At 46.1% G+C, this 20,310-nt stretch overlaps 1 protein-coding gene and 1 pseudogene across 4 annotated transcripts in view; both read left to right on the plus strand.

The window, feature by feature from the left end:
* Positions 1-4,947: 4,947 nt before the first annotated feature.
* LOC117076164 lies at positions 4,948-5,527 on the plus strand (annotated as a pseudogene). Its single transcript, XR_004434261.1, has one exon. The product of XR_004434261.1 is annotated as a 60S ribosomal protein L26-like (transcript).
* A 3,705-nt stretch (positions 5,528-9,232) lies between these two features.
* TMCC2 (transmembrane and coiled-coil domain family 2) overlaps positions 9,233-20,310 on the plus strand; it is a 44,596-nt gene continuing 33,518 nt past the window's right edge. Inside the window, exons 1-2 of one of the 3 annotated variants that reach the window (XM_033199321.1) lie at positions 10,736-11,410; positions 14,971-15,202. Coding sequence is in view for 1 of the 3 variants with exons in the window: in XM_033199319.1 (XP_033055210.1) it covers positions 9,888-10,094 (207 nt within the window). In the remaining 2 variants the exon portion in view is untranslated. Of the gene's footprint in view, positions 10,095-10,735; positions 11,411-14,970; positions 15,203-20,310 lie in introns of those variants that run through there. The other 2 variants (XM_033199319.1, XM_033199320.1) reach the window with 2 other exon arrangements.

Consider the following 20,310-nt stretch of genomic DNA (forward strand, 5'->3'; position numbering starts at 1 on the left):
ATGCCTGGCTAATTTTTGTATTTTTATAGAGACGGGGTTTCACCATGTTGGCCAGGCTGGTCTTGAATTCCTGACCTCAGGTGATCTGCCTGCCTCGGCCTTCCAAAGTGTTAGGATTACAGGTGTGAGCCACCGCACTCGGCCAGGTTTTTCATTATTATTTTTTTTAAGATGGAGTCTCACTATGTCACCCAGGCTGGAGTGCAAATGGTGAGGTCTCAGCTCACTGCAACCTCCACCTCCTGGGTTCCAGCAGTTCTTGTGCCTCACCCTCCTGAATAGCTGGCACTACAGGTGCCCACCACCATGCCTGGCTAATTTTTGTATTTTTATAGAGACGGGGTTTCACCATGTTGGCCAGGCTGGTCTTGAATTCCTGACCTCAGGTGATCTGCCTGCCTCGGCCTTCCAAAGTGTTAGGATTACAGGTGTGAGCCACCGCACTCGGCCAGGTTTTTCATTATTATAAACAATGCTGCAATAAACATTTTTGTTGTTGTTCATGTAGCTTGTTTTCTTCTTTTGAATTATTTCCTGGAGATAAATTCCCAGGAGGGTATCACTGAGTGAAAGAGTATAAACATCTACATGGTTGTAGCTCTATGATACTAAACTGCCCTCTGATAGAACTGCACTGTGTCATTGCCTGTTGAAAAAGAGTACTATCGGCTGGGCGCGGTGGCTCACGCCTGTAATCCCAACACTTTGGGAGGCCGAGGTGGGCAGATCACGAGGTCAGGAGATCAAGACTATCCTGGACAACATAGTGAAACCCCATCTCTACTAAAAATACAAAACTTAGCCGGGCTTGGTGGTGCATGCCTATAATCCCAGCTCCTCAGGAGGCGGAGGCAGGAGAATCCCTTGAACCAGGGAGTTGGAGGTTGCAGTGAGCCGAGATCACGCCACCGCACTCTAGCCTGGCGTGAGAGTACTACCTTCTTTCGCCAGCACCCTGTGACAGATATAAGACAAGCCTGGGTGGTCTCATTAATGAAGACAGCCCTTTGTCCCTATGTCTGCTTGGGTATGCCCCCAGAGCAATGTGAGGCTGCCTGAAAATGGTTTATGACATAAGGATGCATAGTCCAGAATAATATCTCACATGGATGGTGTGATTCCCCTTCTCACGAGAGACTTCACTGATTAAGTTGTCTTTTTCTTATTGAAGTCACAAGATCAGCAGAAGGCTTTCCAAACAACTGACATTTTCCTCTTAATTCAGAGCAACTCACCATTCCCATGTTGGAAAAAAGTGTGGTGCCTGTTAGAACTGAAGCCTAGACTTCAGTAGAATGGCTCATGGTTTACCATTCCAGTCTCAGTGCAAAAGGGTTGGGACATTTAGGTAGTTTCAGGTTTATTATTTATTATTATTATTATTATTATTATTATTGAGATGGAGTTTCACTCTGTTGCCCAGGCTGGAGTGCAAATAGCATGATCTCGGCTCACTGCAACCTCCACCTCCTGGGTTCAGGCAATTCTCCCGCTTCAGTGGGTCCTTCCAGGACACCAACAAAAGGAAGTCCTGAAAGAGCTGAAAAGGTTTCAGGGACTGTCAGGAAGAAGTGAAAGTAAGGAAAAGTCACACTAAAATAAGAAAGCTCTATTCCAACTGGTGGAAGGTGATATTGAGATTATATATTAATATGTCTCTATCTTAGTTATCTTACATGGCAAGAATACCATTTGAGGCTATTGAAAGGTTTAGATCTAAATTAGATGGCATATTATTAGGAACTCAAATGATAGTTGTTATTATTAGTCTATAATTAGACTATACATAGTCTAGGCTAACAGTACAGTAGGTATTACAGAAAAAGTATGGACATTGAAAGGAAGCAGAAGTGGTCTGGCCATCTCTTTTTAGCCAGGTTACCTAAGGCAAGTTTTATATCTTCTTTGAGCCTCAGTTTCGTTACTGTAAAATGATACTTAACCTACAAAGTTTTTTGTTTTGTTTTGTTTTTGAGACGGAGTCTCGCTCTGTCGCCAGGCTGGAGTGCAGTGGCACCATCTCGGCTCACTGCAACCTCTGCCTCCCGGGCTCAAGTGATTCTCTTGCCTCAGCCTCCTGAGTAGCTGGGATTACAGGTACATACCATCATGCCTGACTAATTTTTGTATTTTTAGTAGAGATGGGGTTTCACCATGTTGGCCAGGATGGTCTCGATATCCTGACCTCGTGATCCACCTGCCTTGGCCTCCCAAAGTGCTGGGATTACAGGCGTGAGCCACTGCGCCTGGCCACAAAGTTTGTTTTATGGACTAAATGGGAAGATGTGTTATGCATATAGTAAGTGCTCAACTAATTAATAAATCAACAAATGTAATCAACCAAGTCTTCCCCTACATCAGTGGTTCTCAAACTTCAATGTACATATATCACTTAGGATACATGTCTAAAAAGCAGAATTTCAGGCTCCACCCCTAGAAATTCGGTTTCTATCAGGTTGGAATGGGGCCTGGGAAGCTGCATATATAACTAAATTTCAAGGTGATTATGTTGCTGGTAGTCCATGAACCATACTTTTAGAAAGACTACCCTACAGTCTCAGAGAATAAAGAGAAGAAAAATAATTCCATTTTAATATGCCGTACAACTCTAGAGCATGCAGATATATAATTAAAGAGATCCAAATGTTGAATGTTCTATTTTCAAGATGATATTTAGTTCTTCCTTACTTAAAAGAATGAGAATCATCCTAAAGAATATTTTATCCTTTTAACATTCATGATATGGATGAATGTGTGAAAATACCTCTTTTGGGGAGTCATCTTGATCCCTCACAGAGATCTATCTCTCCTCCAGACTTTGGTACTTAATTAGCTCCCCTTGGAGTGTTGGCAGGCATTACCATTTCAGTCTTGTGTTGTTAATTGACATTTCATCTGTATCTCATCTCCCCAACTGGACTTTAAGGCAGGACCAATGTCTATTATTGTTCTATATCCCCCACAAGCGTATTATAAATCCTTTGTACACGATATGTGTTTCATAAATATATGTGAATGAATGTAGAGCTATTGAATTGCAGACTAATATCAATTAGAGTATTACTTACCATAAAGTGACTCAAGATTATAGTTGTGAAAAGGTGAGCTATTAGGCTTTTAGGCTTAGAGTAGGGGTGTCCAATCTTTTGGCTTCCCTAGGCTACACTGGAAGAAGAAGAATTATCTTGGGCCACACATAAAATACACTAACGATAGCTGATAAGCTTTAAAAAAAGGAAAAATGTAATAGAGAAACATGTAATAATGTTGAAAATGCTTCTGAGTACGTGATGGGTTTTTTTTGTTTTGTTTTTTGTTTTTGAGACAGAGTTTTGCTCTTATTGCCCAGGCTGGAGCCAGGCCACATGATGTTTTAAGAAACATGAAGCCAGGCAACATGATGTTTTAAGAAAGTTTACAGGCCCGGCGCGGTGGCCCACGCCTGTAATCCCAGCACTTTGGGAGGCCAAGGCAGGCAGATCACCTGAGGTCGGGAGTTCGAGACCAGCCTGACCAACATGGAGAAACCCATCTCTACTAAAAATATGAAATTAGCCGGGCGTGGTGGCATGTCCTGTAATCCCAGCTACCTGGGAGGCTGAGGTAGGAGAATCGTTTGAACCCGGGAGGCGGAGCTTGCAGTGAGCCGAGATTGCGCCACTGCACACCAGCCTGGGCAACAAGAGCAAAACTCTGTCTCAAAAAAAAAAAAGAAAGTTTACAAATTTATGTTGGGCCTCATTCAAAGCCATACTAGGCTGCATGCGGTCCGTGGGCTGGGGGTTGAACACGCTTGCTTTAGAGTCAGACGGAGCTCAGCACAGATCTTGGACCTTAAGTGCTGTAACTTCTCTAAGCCTATTTCTCATTTGTAGAGTAGGAATAACACTTACCTTGTAGGGTTGTTTCAGGACAGTGTTCACAAGGTTCCTAGCAAAACGTCAAACACCTGCGGTTCTCTTTAAATGGTGGAGACTTGCTCTTACTATTATATCTAAAAGTACCACATAGGATTATAGATAGAACTGCCCATAGATATTTATTTTCAGATGTAAAATAGTAAACAATCAATTCTCTCTGAGCAAAGCTGATATTTTCTCTTTCTTTTTAAGGTCTAGAATTTTCAGCTTTAAGTAACAGATTGTCCAGAGGTTTGTATGGATTCCCTATAGAGATGGGAAAGGGCACAAAGCAGCCATTTTACCAGTCCCAGGCTTTCACACATAGTAGTACAATCAGGGTTTAAGTTTACGCTTCACAGTCCTCTTCTGTTCATTGCCATGATTATCATTTTTTCTCCCATTACAGCGAAGCAACCAGAATAAAGAATATGCATCCTACCTGAAATAAGAAGCAGGAACTTCCTGCTGTTTCATATTACAGATGGGAGATTCACCCACCCCAGGAATGAAACAGACATTGGAATTTCCTGTGTAAGTCTTAGGGATGCTGTGAAAGAAATGATCACAAGGTTAGTAATTTGGGTTTGCTTACTCCTTTAAAACATTGCCAGTTTGGGCCAGGCATGGTGGCTCACGCCTGTAATCCCAGCACTTTGGGAGGCCGAGGCGGGCAGATCACCTGAGGTCAGGTGTTCAAGACCAGCCTGGCCAACATGGAGAAACCCTGTCTCTACTAACAATGCAAAAAATTAGTCAGGCGTGGTGGCAGATGCCTGTAATCCCAGCTACTTGGGAGGCTGAAGCAGGAGAATCGCTTGAACCCGGGAGGCAGAGGTTGCAATGAGTCAAGATCACGCCACTGCTCTCCAGCCTGGGCAACAAAGCGAGACTCCATCTCAAAAAAAAAAAAAAAAAAAAAGTTGCCAGTTTGGTATCAGAGATTCTGTGTTTTGAATGAAATAATGTATACAATTTCTGCATAAATATAGTAATGGCAGCTTTATTTCTAAAGGCAAAAAATTACATCAAAGAAAAAGGTGGATAGTATGTTAAACCATGATATCTTCAGTTGACAGAACATTAAGCAGTCATTTAAAATGTTTATTTAAGCCTTTTGTGGCCATCACCGAAGCAGCAGCGGCCAAAATGAAGTTTAATCCCTTTGTGACTTCCGACCGAAGCAAGAATCGCAAAAGGCATTTCAATGCACCTTCCCACATTCGCAGGAAGATTATGTCTTCCCCTCTTTCCAAAGAGCTGAGACAAGTACAACGTGTGATCCATGCCCATCCAAAAGGATGATGTTCAGGTTGTACGAGGACACTATAAAGGTCAGCAAATTGGCAAAGTAGCGCAGGTTTACAGGAAGAAATATGTCATCTACATTGAACGGGTGCAGCGGGAAAAGGCTAATGGCACAACTGTCCACGTAGGCATTCACCCCAGCAAGGCGGTTATCACTAGGCTAAAACTGGACAAAGACCGCAAAAAGATCCTTGAACAGAAAGCCAAGTCTCGCCAAGTAGGAAAGGAAAAGGACAAATACAAGGAAGAAACAATGGAGAAGATGCAGGAATCAAGTAATCTTATATAAAAGCTTTGATTAAAACTTGAAACAAAAAAAAGTTTACTTAAACATATGGAATATGGCCAATAATATATGGAATAATATGGGAAAAGGTAATAATGTGGGAAATGCTGCTGAGTACATTTCAAGTAAAAAAATAGGATAAAACTTGGTTTAGGCTAAGAGCTTTCTCCAATCAGAAGTGATACAGAGCCTTCCTGGTCCTCCCTTCCTTTTACAATAGCCAATAAAAAGTCTGTACTTAGGTGGTGGGATTGTGACAACGTCAACAATCCAGACAATCTTCCTAAGGATTATTTGCATAGTTTACTACTCCTAATCCAACAGAACTCAATTTCTTTTAAGGAGTGCATTGAGTGGAAGTGGTCATCTCCAACAAAAAGGGAAGAGAATTACATTAACAAAGGAGTATGTGCAATGATGTTGGTATCAAAATTCAGTGACCAAAATTGTTATATCTAGTCCCTCTAGAAAGTACTTTTACCTTTGAATCACTCTACTCAGTATGTTAAACCTTAAAATAGCACACTGACAACCACTTATCCATTTGATGTTTAAATGTTTTTTTAAGTATTGCTATGGAATAGGACATAGAATTGCCTTGGATAATCTGCAAGCTTCTTACTATTGGCAAAAAGAGAAGCCTTTTATTTTTCAGACCTAACTGCTTTTACAAAAAGAAAGAAAACAAAACAAAACCCTACTCTACACTTTGTTGATCTTGGCACCTTATCCTCTATAATGAAACCTTCAACCATTTATCAAACTAAATGAACTGGGTGTTGACAAGAGAGCAGGATTCCATAATTCTGCCCTTTATACTTCTTGTTTATATACTTATTGGTTTAGCAAATTTGATACTACCAGAGTGCTCCCTTTCATTAGTTTAACTGGGATTTCTGTTCACAAAAAGCATTCATCTTAGTGGGATAATTCTTTCTCATATGGCATACGGGGGGGGCTTGACCAAGTTAATTATTTTTGTTTCACTTAGGTTTACTGCACATATACCATGTGTCAAGCATTTTCACATGCATTATCTACCTTCATCCTCACAATAACCAGTGAAGATAGATAGTATTCGCCCCGGTTTATAGATGAGAAAACCGAGGGTGAAAGAGGTTAAGCTCACAAGAAGTAACCGAACTAGAATGCTTACATGAATTTTCTGACACCAAGACCAATATTCTTCCCACTAAATCATATTATTTCCTTATAATTAAGTGTGCCAAAACAGAATGGAAACGCTACTCCTACATAGAAAATGTAATCACTCGCATTGTGTATCTGCAAACTTTTGTCTTATCTTAATATCAAAACATAATTTGTGCCTATATTTTCCCAAAGAAACATAGAACGATAGAATAATCCAATGCTATAAACAAAATTTCAACCAACCAAAGTGCTTTCAAGTTCTAATTTTCTTGGGTGCTCAAGAATTTACGGAGGCTAATGAAAATTTGCCATTGGCTTCAAATTGGTGGTTATAGGTCACTCAGGTCTCTACACAGACTTCTCATCCAAACTTCTTTGGCAGTAGCATATTTATTCCATAATATGACACTCAGTGAAACTCAGAAATCAGTGGGACACATTTGAACTCCCGAAGATAGAAGCATTGGAGTGAAATGTGCAATGCTTTTGAAACTGGATGACATGTGTGGTCAAAGCTATGGCCCTTCACTCTTTGCTAGGCAATGTCCAAGTGCTTTACATATATTACCCAACATCCTGTATGGTAGGTACTGTCATTATCCCTACTTCCAAAGAACCCGGAAACTGGAACATGAAGAGGTTAGATAACCTGTTCCCACTCACATGGTCAGTGAAGAGCAGAGCTAGGATTTGTCCCCAGTCTGGCCACAGAGCCTGAGCTCTTAACCATTATGCTATGCTGCCTCTCCAAAATGGAATGTAAAGTATTAGCTGATTTTATGAAACACACCACAGACTTTTTTGCTGACCTGAATCATACCTTGCAAATATGACCGCAAGTAAAAAATGTAGCTGTCATACTGCATGTATATGATAATATAAAAATCAAACTTAAGACCAACTTTTATCTAGTATAGAAACAAGGCATAATTCAAAATTATAATGCTCTCTGCTTCCTTAAACGAAACCAAATCCCTTCCTTAAACCAAATCCCTTCACTTTCCTTTGGCTTCAAGTTAGGTCATGAACATGTGTCAATGCATGCTCACCATTTGCTGGCTACCGCGTACCCCTCAAGACTTGCTCAGGGTCTTTGGGGCCTCCGCACTTACCTGGGCCAAGTCAGGCAGGGAGCAGTATATTCCTCTGCTTGAAACCTTGCACCATGGGAACCTGCCCCCTCCGGTTCTGTCTAGTTCTGCCCACGGTCTACACTGGCATCCTGCCATCCCCTCACCATTGAAAATGCTAAATAAAGGCTTATAGCTTTGTGTTTCCACATTGTGCTTGATTCTTGGTGGTAGATGTGGGGGGTGGTTCTACATTCCCAGCCCATCCTAAATTCCTATCTTCTATAAGTGGAGCTGCCTAGTTTAGAAAGTAGCTGCTTGGCTGAAGTAAATTCTTAACAAATTAGTCTCTTCTAGGATACACATTAAAATGAGTGGTTGGAATGGGAAGAAGAGCAGAGTCAAGAAACTCCGACTAGTGAGACTGAAGTGAAGCTACAATGTCATGATGGGTGTGAAAGAGATTGGCAACTGTAAAATCCTTTAGAGACCATGTGGTCCCTTCACTGTCTAGGCCAGTGGTTCTCAAAGGGTAGCGTGTGTCAGAATTACCTGGAGGGCTTGTCAAAACACAGATTTCTTGGCTCACTACTTCTGATTCTGTAGGTCTGGCTGGTGGCCAAGAATTTGCATTTCTATCAAGTTCCCGGGTGATGCTGAAGCTGCTAGTCCAAGAACCACAATTTGAGAACCACTAGTTGCTGGATGAGTAAAATCCATTGTGTCCACAGGAGGCATACAATAGACACTCAGATGGGGTTGTTATTATTACTACTCTCCATATCTTGGTAACCCCAACGTTTGCTCTCTTCTGCTTCCAGATTACTAAGCAGTTTGGCTGAGATTTATGCAAAGAGAGACAGCATTCCTTTTCTACACTTCTATATGTAGCAACCTCCTGCCATTAATACCCTTTCTTATTTAAAAGCTGCTTCGCAGTTTGTATAGAACTCTCACATACGTTATTGTGTTTTTATATGAAATTCTTCCCAATTTCTGAGCATATATTATGCCAAGTAAAGTCTCATTAAGAAATTGCACTTAAAGCGGGGGACGGGGCGATGTGGAGAGAACACTCCCTCCCCTTAGCATTTGCAGCTCTGAATGTAGGCATAGGTTTAACTCAGACCAAGTATCCTAGAGGGGATAGGTGTCTCCCTTATGGATAGAAGGTGCAAAAGTAGAGCCCCAAAAAGCACTGATAATAAACATCCCTCTTGTGCCCCTTCTCGCCAAATAAAGCGAATGAGTAGCGGAAATCCCGGGCGAGCCCTCCTCGGCAGGGTCTCTCAAGCTGGCGCCGAAACTGCGACTCCCACGCTCGCTGCCCTGGCCCCAGCGCGACAGCCCGCTCTCTGCAATGCAAAAACGCAGCAGCATCGCCCTGCAGCCCTCTCCTGGGGGATCGCACGGTGCAACCAACCCTAAAAACGTGGCCGCGCGACGCCCCCTCAGCCCCGCGGGCTTCCCATTGGCCGGTTGCCGCTGTCACTCCCTCCTAGCCTCGCCTTCCCGCTCCCGGGCGGAGGCAGCCGGGCGGGGTAGGTTGCGCGCTCGCCGCGGGCTCGGGCCGCGGCCGCGGCTTTGCAGCAGTCAGCGCGTCGGGCGGGGAGCGGGGCGCGCGGGCCGAGGAGGGGGCCGGGCGCGCTGCGGCCTCCGCGGCCGGCCCATGCGGGGCAGGGGCCGGTTGCAGGGCCGGGAGCAGCAGCCGGCGCTGGGGGCGGCCGACTAGGACCTGCCCGGCCGGCTGCCCCGCGCCCCGCCTCGCCCCGCAGCCCGGCCGGCCGAGAGGGATGAGCTGTGCCACCCAGCTCCTCTCCGTCCTCCCCGTGCCCTGAAGCAGAAAGTTTGGGGGCCGGGGGTTGTCTCTCTTCTCCCTTCTGCAATGACTGCCCGAGGACTCTTGCTGCCCAGCCTCAACTGTGACCTGTCTTCGCTCCCCAGGTCGAAATGAACTATTCCAAGCTATAACCAAGGCTCCCCCTTCTCGCCCCTCCCTCACCCGCCTTTAAGAATTTTTTTTTTTTTAATTCGAGAAATTGTGGTCTGCCATCTCCCCTCCTTGTTAATAATTTAGACCCCAGGCCTCATTTCTGAGTATAAGAGGGGGTGCGGTCTTCCCCAAGACGGCGCGCTGGAAGGACAGATTCCCCTTGCCGACCCACATACAACATGAAGAGGTGCAGATCGGACGAACTGCAGCAACAACAGGGCGAGGAGGATGGAGCTGGGCTGGAAGATGCCGCTTCCCACCTGCCGGGCGCGGACCTCCGGCCTGGGGAGACCACGGGTGCTAACTCTGCTGGCGGGCCAACTTCAGACGCTGGCGCTGCCGCGGCGCCCAACCCAGGTCCCCGAAGCAAGCCTCCTGATTTAAAGGTGAGCAGACCATCCCCCGGCAAGCCCAACCCGCGACTTAGCTCTCGCCACTCCACGCAGAAGTGCTTTAACAGGATACAAGTGAGGGGGGAAGTCAGGCAAAGGTCAGAGAGGATGAGCGGATGCTTGACTGGCACCCCAGGGGGGACGTCAGGTACCATTTGTGCCTCTGTCTTTCAGCTCCATTTCAGGCCTCTGTGTTTGTTCCCCATTATTCAGCAAACGTTTTAGTGACTCACCCATCCGAGATTGTTTGAATAATGTGTGAAGTGCTATTCGCAGACAAAGGGCTGGAGAAATCCAAGATGCTAACCAAAAAGTGGACAGCAGGTGACCATTAGTTTTCGTTGCTGAGTAAGTCTCTACCCATTGGGATCTTTTTTGTTTGTTTGTTTCTCGTGAGACGGCGTCTTGTTCTGTCGCCCAGGCTGGAGTACAGTGGCGCGATCTCGGCTTACTGCAACCTCTGCCTCCTGAGTTCAAGGATTCTCCTGTCTCAGCCTCCCGAGTAGCTGGGATTACAGGCACGCGCCACCACGCCCGGCCAATTTTTGTATTTTTAGTAGAGACGGGGTTTCACCACGTTGGCCAGGCTGGTCTTGAACTGACCTCGGGTGATCCACCCGCCTTGGTCTCCCAAAGTGCTGGGATTACAGGCGTGAGCCCGCCCCATCGGGATCTTTGAGCGCCTTCCAGGATGAAGCTCAGTTTGCCAGTCTGTGAACAGGGGGTGTGGATTTCCTGCCGTTAGGTGGAGCCAGAGGTTAAGATAGTGCTTGGAGATCTCTGCCTGCTGCTGAACCAACCCCCAGGGTGGAGAACTGACAGGTGGTGGAGCAGTGCTTGGGCTGGTTTGGGGCCTCAGTTCAAGTTGCATACATGCTGAGATGGCAGCTAGAACCAGAAGCCGAAAGCACTGTTCACATGGAGCTGTTTATTTTCTGGCCTGAGGTTGCCGAGACAATTGGCGAGCTGTCTTGAATATATCTCTATCAATTAAAACAGCAGCTGAGATAAATAATGCACCTTTGCCGGAACTGCCACAGGGACTGCAGGCTCAGGCTTCTCAAGCCAGCTCACCGCCCGGCTGAGCGAGATGCCAGCCCAAGGAAGGAACTTAGATGCCTTGGAGATTGATGCCTCAGTTATTTTCTCCAGAGAAGGTGCGGGGTCTGGGCTAGGGGAACGGAAAGGACTCCGTTGCATTTAATAAAGCCTGTATCCTATGGCAGCAGCCACTAAGGAGCTCACCAGAATAAGCCAATGACATTCCTCATTTGGCCTGAGCGGCTCAGAGTCAGGAAGTCAGAGCGCAGGTGAGTGTGTGTGCTCTTACCTGTATATGTTACCTGTCTGTGTGCCTTGGGGAGGAGTGAAAAGGGGGACGACTAGGTTATTGTTATGTGTATTTTTTAAATTTTGCAGTAATTATTCAAATCTGACCTCTGGTTCTGCCGCTGTCCTTTTCAGAGCTTCGTGGCTAGCCTTATGTCTAGAGGATCTCTGTGGGATAGGCTCTCTCTGCACAGGAAGCTTGAGCTTTTGCCAGACCCAGGGAGTCCTTAGTGTTTATCTCCGCTGTCACCCCCGAGTCCATCCCATGTGGTCAGGAGGTGTAGTTCCTGTTTTAAGTGAGATGGTGAGGGGTAAGGGGTCCCTTGAATGCTGTTATGGGGAGGAGGCTAGCCTTCTGCTGCTGACTTCAGCCTCATTCTGAACCGGTCCAGCAAACCCTGATTCTTTGACCAGATGAGACACTCAGCTGAGTCTGTGAGAGGCAGCCTTGGAAATTCCCCACTCTCCAGCTCAGGACAGCAGTGGAAAGTGCTTTCGCCATTTATTCCCCCACTTGCCTTCGTGAGGAAGATGGGACTCCTTAAGGGATGCCTTAAGCTTGTTCATTTCCACTCTCCTATATCATCTTTCTTTTTTTTTTTTTTGGCAATGCCCTCATTCTGGTCAGGGGCAGATGTAGTAACAACTTTACATTTGGTATTAACTGCCGAACTGCCCTCAACCAGAATTGGAATCAGGTGCAAGAAATGGAGGTTTCCCCCTCCCCCCGCCCCCGCCCACGATAAAACATACCACTGAACCCAGCAATGTGGACCCAGTAAGGAGCAGAAAACCCAGCGGCAGCCTGCTTGTGGGAGCTCCGGGAAACAGCAGGGCTTTTCCTGTTTATCTCTGTCTGCTTCATCACAACATGTTTACTACCGTGTGCAAGGGACTTCCAACCAGATGTGACTTGGGGACTTTCACAGTTTGATTTGCTGTGTGGTCTCAGGCAAATCACCCAACTTTTCTAAGCCTTTTTTCTGGGGAAAGGGACTAAGAATATCGGAGTGTGTCCAAACTTATTTATTTATTTATTTAGAGACAGGATCTTGCTCTGTCACTCAGGCTAGAGTGCAGTGGCATGACCACGACTCACTGCAGTCTCAAACTCCCAGGCTCAAGTGATTCCCCAACCTCAGCCTCCCAAGTAGCTGAGACTACAGGTGCATGCCACCATGCCTGGTTAATTTTAAATTTTTTATAGAGACATGGTCTTGCTATATTGCCTAGGCTGGTCTCGAACTCCTGGGCTCAAGCAATCCTCCCGCCTCAGCCTCCCAAAAAGCTGGGATTACAGGTGTGAGCCCACCCTGCCCAGCCCCTCCAAACTTTCTGGAAAAGTTGTTTTCCAATACTGTTACAGTTTTCCAATGATAGAAAAATTCCATTATTACTCTGGAACTGGGTAGAAGTTGACTGGTTTTAGATTTGTTGGTGGTACCACAGAAGGGTGTTTAATTTTTAATGCTCCCTACCTCATACCTGTGTTCAGTCAAGGCAGATAAGCAGTCTGGTTTCCTTTTGTTTTCATTTTAAACTTTGGAGATGATAACTTTTGGTACCTTAGTCCCACTTCTATTTTGTCATGACAGCTCCAGGCACTGTGATGAATTAAGTGCATTGGAAGAAATCATCTTGGGAAAGGGGCAAACAAAAAAATAAGAGACTCTGTATAAAGCACCTCCATAGAGGTTGGGGAGGTAGGGGAAGAGGAGAGAATTTTTATCTTTGCCAAAGAGATCTGAATGGTGTTTAGTGACAGTCCGTGGTTTCAGGGGCTCCTGTGGTCTCCCTCTGGTCCTTTAGCACTGTGGACCATCTTACTGTGCACTGTGAATTTCTGCTACAGTGCCCTGGGATCTGTGATTATAGGGTGGGAAGGGCCAGTGAAAAGTAGTAGTTAAGCAGCAATTTTAAAACTGTAATTGAAAAATAACCTAAAAATGGACATTGCCTCACAGGAGGCTCATGCAGATACATTGAGGGCCTTCTCAGCTGTTCCACACACCTGTGGGACCTTCGGGGAAAATCTCAGTAGACCCTCCCGCAACAGGAACGCAACAGTTCAGTCCCATTCTTCAGCCACTTGCAGCTTGAATTCCTGTTGAACCACTCGAGTTCCTGTTTCGATTCATTTGTCCTTATCGTCCAGTCTTTTGCCGCTAACAGATTCCCTGCTTGTTGGGAGGAGATACTGGGGTTGCTAAGCCACAGAGAGTACTGGCTGACCAAAAGTACACCAGAATTCTACAGCAAGAAAACCCAGTTCCATTGCATATGGGAGGAGATGGGAAGCTTAGGGAAATACTGCAGACAGGGAACACACATTCCTGTTAAAAATACAGCATACAGGCCAGGAGCGGTGGGTGGCTCATGCCAGTAATCCCAGCACTTGGGTAGGCCAAGGTTGGTGGATCACTTGAGGCCAGGAGTTTGAGACCATCCTGGCCAACATGGTAAAATCCTGTCTCTACTAAAAATACAAAAATTAGCCAAGTGCAGTGGCACACACCTGTAGTCCCAGCTACTTGGGAGGCTGAGGTGGGAGGATCGCCTAAGCCCAGGAGGTTGAGGCTGAGGGTGCAGTGAGCCATGATCATGCCACTGTGCTCCAGCCTAGGCTACAGAGCAAGACCCTATCTCAAAACAAAAACAAAAACAAAAAAAGTGTGAATGTGTGGTAGATACTTCTGAGGCCCAGGATGAGTGGCCAAGCTTAAGGGTGAGCTGGTTCTATCCTGATACGTGATGGAAGCCTGAAGGCATGGGAGGAAATTACCGACCTCCGCACCTCTCTCACCCCTTGTGCAGTGGGAAGAATTGACCCTTTCCTGAAAGGAGGTGTCTGGGGATGCTGACCCGGGCTTTCCCCCTGGATTTCCCCTAAGGTTCTCTTTCCTCTCACAAAAGCCCCTTTAAGTAATTTCCCCGGAGATTTCTGAGCAATATTAATATCTTTCCCTGAAGAAAAAGGGGGAGCTCCAAATTCCATCATTCCCCTCCTGGTTTGAAGCACTTTTGACTCAAGACTCATTTGGGTTCCAGCTCATGTTCTAGTCACACCATACACTGGTCTTCCTGCCTACTTAGTGAAGAGCAGGAAAAATAATTTGAAGCCAGATATCTGAGAGAAAGTCACAGCTGAGTCCTGTGTGGTTCTCCCTGCTGGCTCTCCGCCTTTCCTGGTGGTCCCAGGCAGCTTCCTCCCACTGTGAGTGGCCTGTGTTCCTTCAGCGCTCCTGCGGAGAGCCCACTAGAGAAGGGTTCATGCAGTCAGCAGATACTGACCACCTTCAGCAGGAAAGGTGCTGCTGAATTAAATTGTGAAATATGCTTATAAAAGTGCCTGAAAACGTGTGCAGTTTAAATAACAGAAGCAAAACAGACACCTCGTCTACCTAAGAAAAAAAAAATTGACATTCCCGAGAAGCCCGTGCTTGTTTTCTATTTGTTTATTTCTTACATATATATTTTTTCAAGGCTCAGGGTTTTGATAAAATTTATAGGTCTCAGTTTCTCCTTTTTTTTTTTTTTAAAGGTTAGTCAAGCGAAGCAGTGGGAGTGGAGAGTTTCTTCATTTTTTAAATGAAGGAGAAGACAAACTACTTCATAAGAACGGGGGGTGGGATGAAGATGTGTGCATTTCCTGGGGCTCTCCAGGAGCTTATGGTTGGGATGGCTCTCTGAGGGCCTGCTGCATCTTGAGGCCCCAGTAGATATGTTAAGGCTTGAAGATTCCTGCAATCTCAGGTGGGAGCCAGACGCCTGGGGTAAGTTTCATCAGAGGAGGTAGAATTGAGGTATGCCTAAAAACAAAGAATTGGGAAATTGGTTATTTGGCCTCACCTCCAGGTGAGCTTCTAGGTCAAATAGGATGACATACTTGCAAGAAAACCATAGTGGAAATACACATAAGTTTAAGGGTGCTTAATGCATCACGCAGTGCAATCAGAAACTTATGGGGATTTATCAGGAAAGTTGTACTGCAAGAGGTGGGTTTAGAGCAAGATTTTTTTTTTTTTTTTTTTTTTGAGATGGAGTCTCATTCTGTCTCGCTCAGGCTGGAGTGCAGTGGCACAATCTCGGCTCACTGCAGCCTCTGCCTCCCGGGTTCAAGCGATTCTCCTGTCTCAGCCTCCCAAGTAGCTGGGACTACAGGCATGCACCACCATACCCAGCTAATTTTGTATTTTGAGTAGAGATGGGGTTTCATCATGTTTGCCAGGCTGGTCTGAAACTCCTGACCTCAGGTGATCCACTCTCTTTGGCCTCCCAAAGTGCTGGGATTATAAGCGTGAGCCACTGCGCACAGCCTAGAGCAGGATTTTAAAGAAGGGGTGGAACGTTTATTACCAAACAAGAGAAGAGGGGCTTTCCAAATGGGGGGAGTGAGGCAGCAAGTGCTTTTGTAGGGTCTTTGCCCTGTTTGACTAGAATGGTCAGGAACAATGGAGGGTAGTGCAAATGCTGAAGTTATCTGTTTTGTCCCGCTTGCACCTTATATGAGGCAGGCAGAGGGTTGGAAGGCCCAGGATTGCCCCATCCTCACCCCCTCCAACCTTCAGTAATATTCAGAGCAGCCCTGTATGTGGGCTCTGGGGGAACTGGTGACCGATGGGAAAGCATGTGGCAAACGAAGCTCCCTGTTCTCCTGCCACATATTGAGTTCTAGATTAATTCCCAGCTGCCCTAGTTGTTCTAGTGGGAACTGTCTGGCAGGCTCAGTATTTACAGAATGTGCTTCTTTTTGTGTATCTAATTGTGTCTTCACTGCCAATCCCATTAAGAATTTCCTTCAGGCCGGGCGCGGTGGCTCAAGCCTGTAATCCCAGCACTTTGGGAGGCCGAGACGGGTGGATCACGAGGTCAGGAGATTGAGACCATCCTGGCTAACCCGGTGAAACCCCGTCTCTACTAAAAAATACAAAAAACTAGCCGGGCAAGGTGGCGGGCGCCTGTAGTCCCAGCTACTCGGGAGGCTGAGGCGGGAGAATGGCATAAACCCGGAAGACAGAGCCTGCAGTGAGCTGAGATCCGGCCACTGCACTCCAGCCTGGGTGACAGAGCAAGACTCTGTCTCAAAAAAATAAAAATAAAAGAATTTCCTTCAACAAGGAGTTGAAACGTCTGATAGCACCTAAATTTTGGGTTGAAGTTTTAAAAGAGTATGGGGTTATCAGGAGCTGGCGAAAAGGGCTCAGGCAGCTTCTCAGTGGTGGTCTTAAAGGCCAACTCAAAACTCATTTCTGTTTCCATCTCTCCCTTAAGAAATGGCATCTGCCTCTGAAATCCCCGTAGACTACTAGCATGGTACATTTTTGGAATGAGGCCATAACTGGACAGGGTCCGCCTTTGTCAGCCAAACACTTAAGTCTGTCTTCATGTAAGAAGTTAGAACAAAGCTGTTGGGGATAACAGGTATGTTTTGTGACTGTGCTAGAAAAACAGTTATTTAGCTGGGTGCAATGGCTCACGCCTGTAATCCCAGCACTTTGGGAGGCTGAGGCAGGGAGATCACAAGGTCAGCAGTTCGAGACCAGCCTAGCCAGCATGGTGAAAACCTGTCTCTACTAAAAATACAAAAAATTAGCCAGGCATGATGGTGTGCCCCTATAGTCCCAGCTGCTCGGGAGGCTAAGGCAGGAGATCTGCTTGAACCCAGCAGGCAGAGGTTGCAGTGAATTGAGATCACGCCATTGCACTCCAGCCTAGGCGACAGAGCAAGACTCTGTCTCAAAAAAAGAAAAAAAAAAAAAAAGAACAATTATTTTCAAACCAAATGACTAAAGGCTTCCTTATTCCAGCCAGGTTAACTGAGTGATGTCCACCAGGGAAAACAAAGCTGGCTATAAGGACATGAGCCCCCCCACCCGAGCCCTCCCTAAGCCATTCTTGAAGACATCACACACATTCTGGCTCTTTGGCCTGTGTTCATCTCCTCCCAAGCCAACTCAGTCTTGGCGGTTACTAAGACAATAGAGTGAGAAGAGAGTTAAACTGCAGCAGGAGAAATCTGAGTTAGACACAAGAAAAGGCTGTTGGAGCATTTGAAATATTTGTAAAAGGTTATGTCTTTGGAAAAGATAGCCATCTAAGGATTAAAATCACCTTTGTAAGATGGATTTGTAGAGACTTGGATAGTGGCTGCTCAGAAAATAAATGAACAAATAATTTACATAGCAGTCTTCCATGTTTGTGTTGAGGCCTCTGCCAGGTAATGTTAGGGACACAGATGTAGGCGCTGTAGCTCCTGCTGTCCAGTCACTCATACTGCCCTCAAAGATTCTGTCCATCAGCAGGTGAGAAGTTGGATAACAGTTGGAGAGAGCACTGGAAGCGATGTCACAAGGCAGTACACGATTAATTGCAAAATGAGTGGTGCAGATAATGAGCGCTTATGTGTTCAGAGCAGGGTGAAATCGCTGCAGACTGGTGTGATCAGAGAGGGCTTTATGGAGTGGCGAGGTGGTAAAGGATGGGGAGGATGCAAAGAGGCAGAGAGGGCACACTATGCTGGGAACTTTAATAAAAGTCCTCTATGTTGGTGTGTGCAGAATCAGTTCTGCCTAAAGACATGGTGGATGAGGTGACCTTTTCCCACTTGCTTTGGCTCCAGGCAGAATTCTCTAAGCAATAAAGGAGAAAGGAATCAAAATAAAATTGAGAATGGGGGAATTATTTGCCTGTGTGCCCATGAGTTGAGATTTTTTTTTTTTTTTTAATGTCAGCTGTGAGGCTGAGAAAGAAATAAATGATTCCAAAAAGCTTTCATCACTGGGTTTCCAATAGAAACTCCAAGTGGGCCTGAGCAGTTGCAGCTGCCTACTGTACACCACTGTGGTCATCAGCGCCAAACCTGGGGTAATGGTTCCTCTCCTGCTCCCGCCCAGGCTCCCCACCCAGAACTTCTTAAGGGCAATTGGAGACTTCTTCAATCCACTTTGGATCCTGAGAGTAGAACTCTGTGGGTTTTTACAGTGATTAGTTCTCTAATGCTGGCCCTGTTTCCATAGAGACCCTATAAATAGAGGAACGTTGGCGACCTAGGCTGGCAAAGGCTCAGGGTGACCCAGTCACCCCACTGAACCCTCACAGCCAAACTGTTGGTAGGGCAGAAGGAGTTTCAAACCCAGGTAGGAGGAAGGGCTATGCAGTCAGCTGCCAGGTGGGATAATTAGCTATAGATTAGTGTGACTTTAAGCTTTCCTGGGATTTGTGGAGAACACGGGGACCTGTAAAAATTAGAAACCACTTTTGGTCATTTTTAGCCAGATGGTGCCAGTGACACTGTACCCCGAGGCATTTTAGTTTTGGATTTATGCAGCTGTGTTTGCAGATTTTGGAGCAAACTTCCCCTTTGGGGGACCCACACCCAGGGAGAAAGACGAATGAAGCCCAACTGTCCAGAAACCACAGCCTTCTCAGGAAGGATCTTTCAGAAGCCATCTAGTCTTCCCTTTCTTCCTGAAAGGACAATGTCACCCAAGGAGATGGGGTCCTTCCTGCCCTTTCAGATAGTTCCAGGAGAGGGACAGCCAACTCCCCTCACTTCCTTCCCCAGGGCAACTCACCCTGGGAGGCTCTCCTTTCTGACTACCTTCTGGCCAATTCTGGGGACGGCACTTCTTGCTTTGGTCTTATGGATCATGAAAGCCCTGTTTGTGTCCCACCTCTCGGCTCTCTACTACATGGCTTCATTTGGCCACCAGAATGGTTTCTGGCAGCCAGGGAAAAGCAAAAGTCAATGTGGAAAAGCAAGTGACATTTTAGGAGCTGGAACCTGTTAGTCAGAGCAGGTGGTGCTTTCTGCTGCGTTGGCGGCTAAGTTCCCTTAAGCTAGTCACCATGGTTTTCCTCACTTCTGAAACTTGTAGCTGGTTATGTGTATGTGCTGAGTTTTTTTTTTTTTTTTTTTTTTTTTTTTAACACTTACTGTGTTATGTCAAAACTCCTTAACCATCTCCTCCCTGACACCCACATACAGAAGCAGCCCAGCCCATGCGTCACTTTGCTGTTCCCTCCTCGCACCTTATCAGTAAGGAAAAACCCCTTCATTTGGAGCAATCTCCTCTCTCCGCACATTGTTCTTTGACTTCTTTTTTGTTCTTTCCCTCCTGCCTGCCACAGACTTTGATAGACTCCTTGGTCTGCTGGGGCAAAGGTCCTGGGGTCTCCTGGTCACTTTCCTTAGGTTTCCTTCACCTACAGGACAGCTCAGGGAGGTGGGAAGTAAAGACTTTATAGTTGAGGGTCTTGTCCTATAACATGGGATGGGCAGATCACAACTGCAGTTCAGGGGACCTAACAACCCTTGACCCAGGCATTTTTGTTTTGCTCCTGCCTTTGATACTGTTCTGGGACGCATGCAAATACCCTATCTACTTTAGTCTTGAAATCAGGGTATGGGGCCGGGCATGGTGGCTCATGCCTGTTATCTCAGCACTTTGGGAGGCTGAGGTGGGCGGATCACCTGAGGTCAGGAGTTTGAGACCAGCCTGGCCAACATGGTGAAACCCCATCTCTACTAAAAACACAGAAATTAGCCAAGTGTGGTAGTACACACCTGTAGTCCCAGCTCCTTGGGAGGCTGAGGCAGGAGAAGTGCTTGAACCTGGGAGGTGGAGGTTGCAGTGAGCCAAGCTCACACCATTGCACTCCAGCCTGGGCAACAGAGCGAGATTCTGTCTCAAAAAAAAAAAAAAAAAGAAATCGGTGTATGGGCCCATGAAGGTAAATTCAATTAGAAGTTGGTTTCTCTGTGTGGCTTGGATGAGCCACTTAGCTATGCTGTGCTTCCGCTTCTTCATCTGCAAAATAGACTGATGCTATGATGTCTCATATTTCTAGCTCCTGAGATTAGGCTAGTGTCAGATTATAA

This window comes from Trachypithecus francoisi, unplaced genomic scaffold (genome assembly GCF_009764315.1).
Source record: "Trachypithecus francoisi isolate TF-2019V2 unplaced genomic scaffold, Tfra_2.0 Lachesis_group5, whole genome shotgun sequence".
NCBI lineage: Eukaryota > Metazoa > Chordata > Mammalia > Primates > Cercopithecidae > Trachypithecus > Trachypithecus francoisi.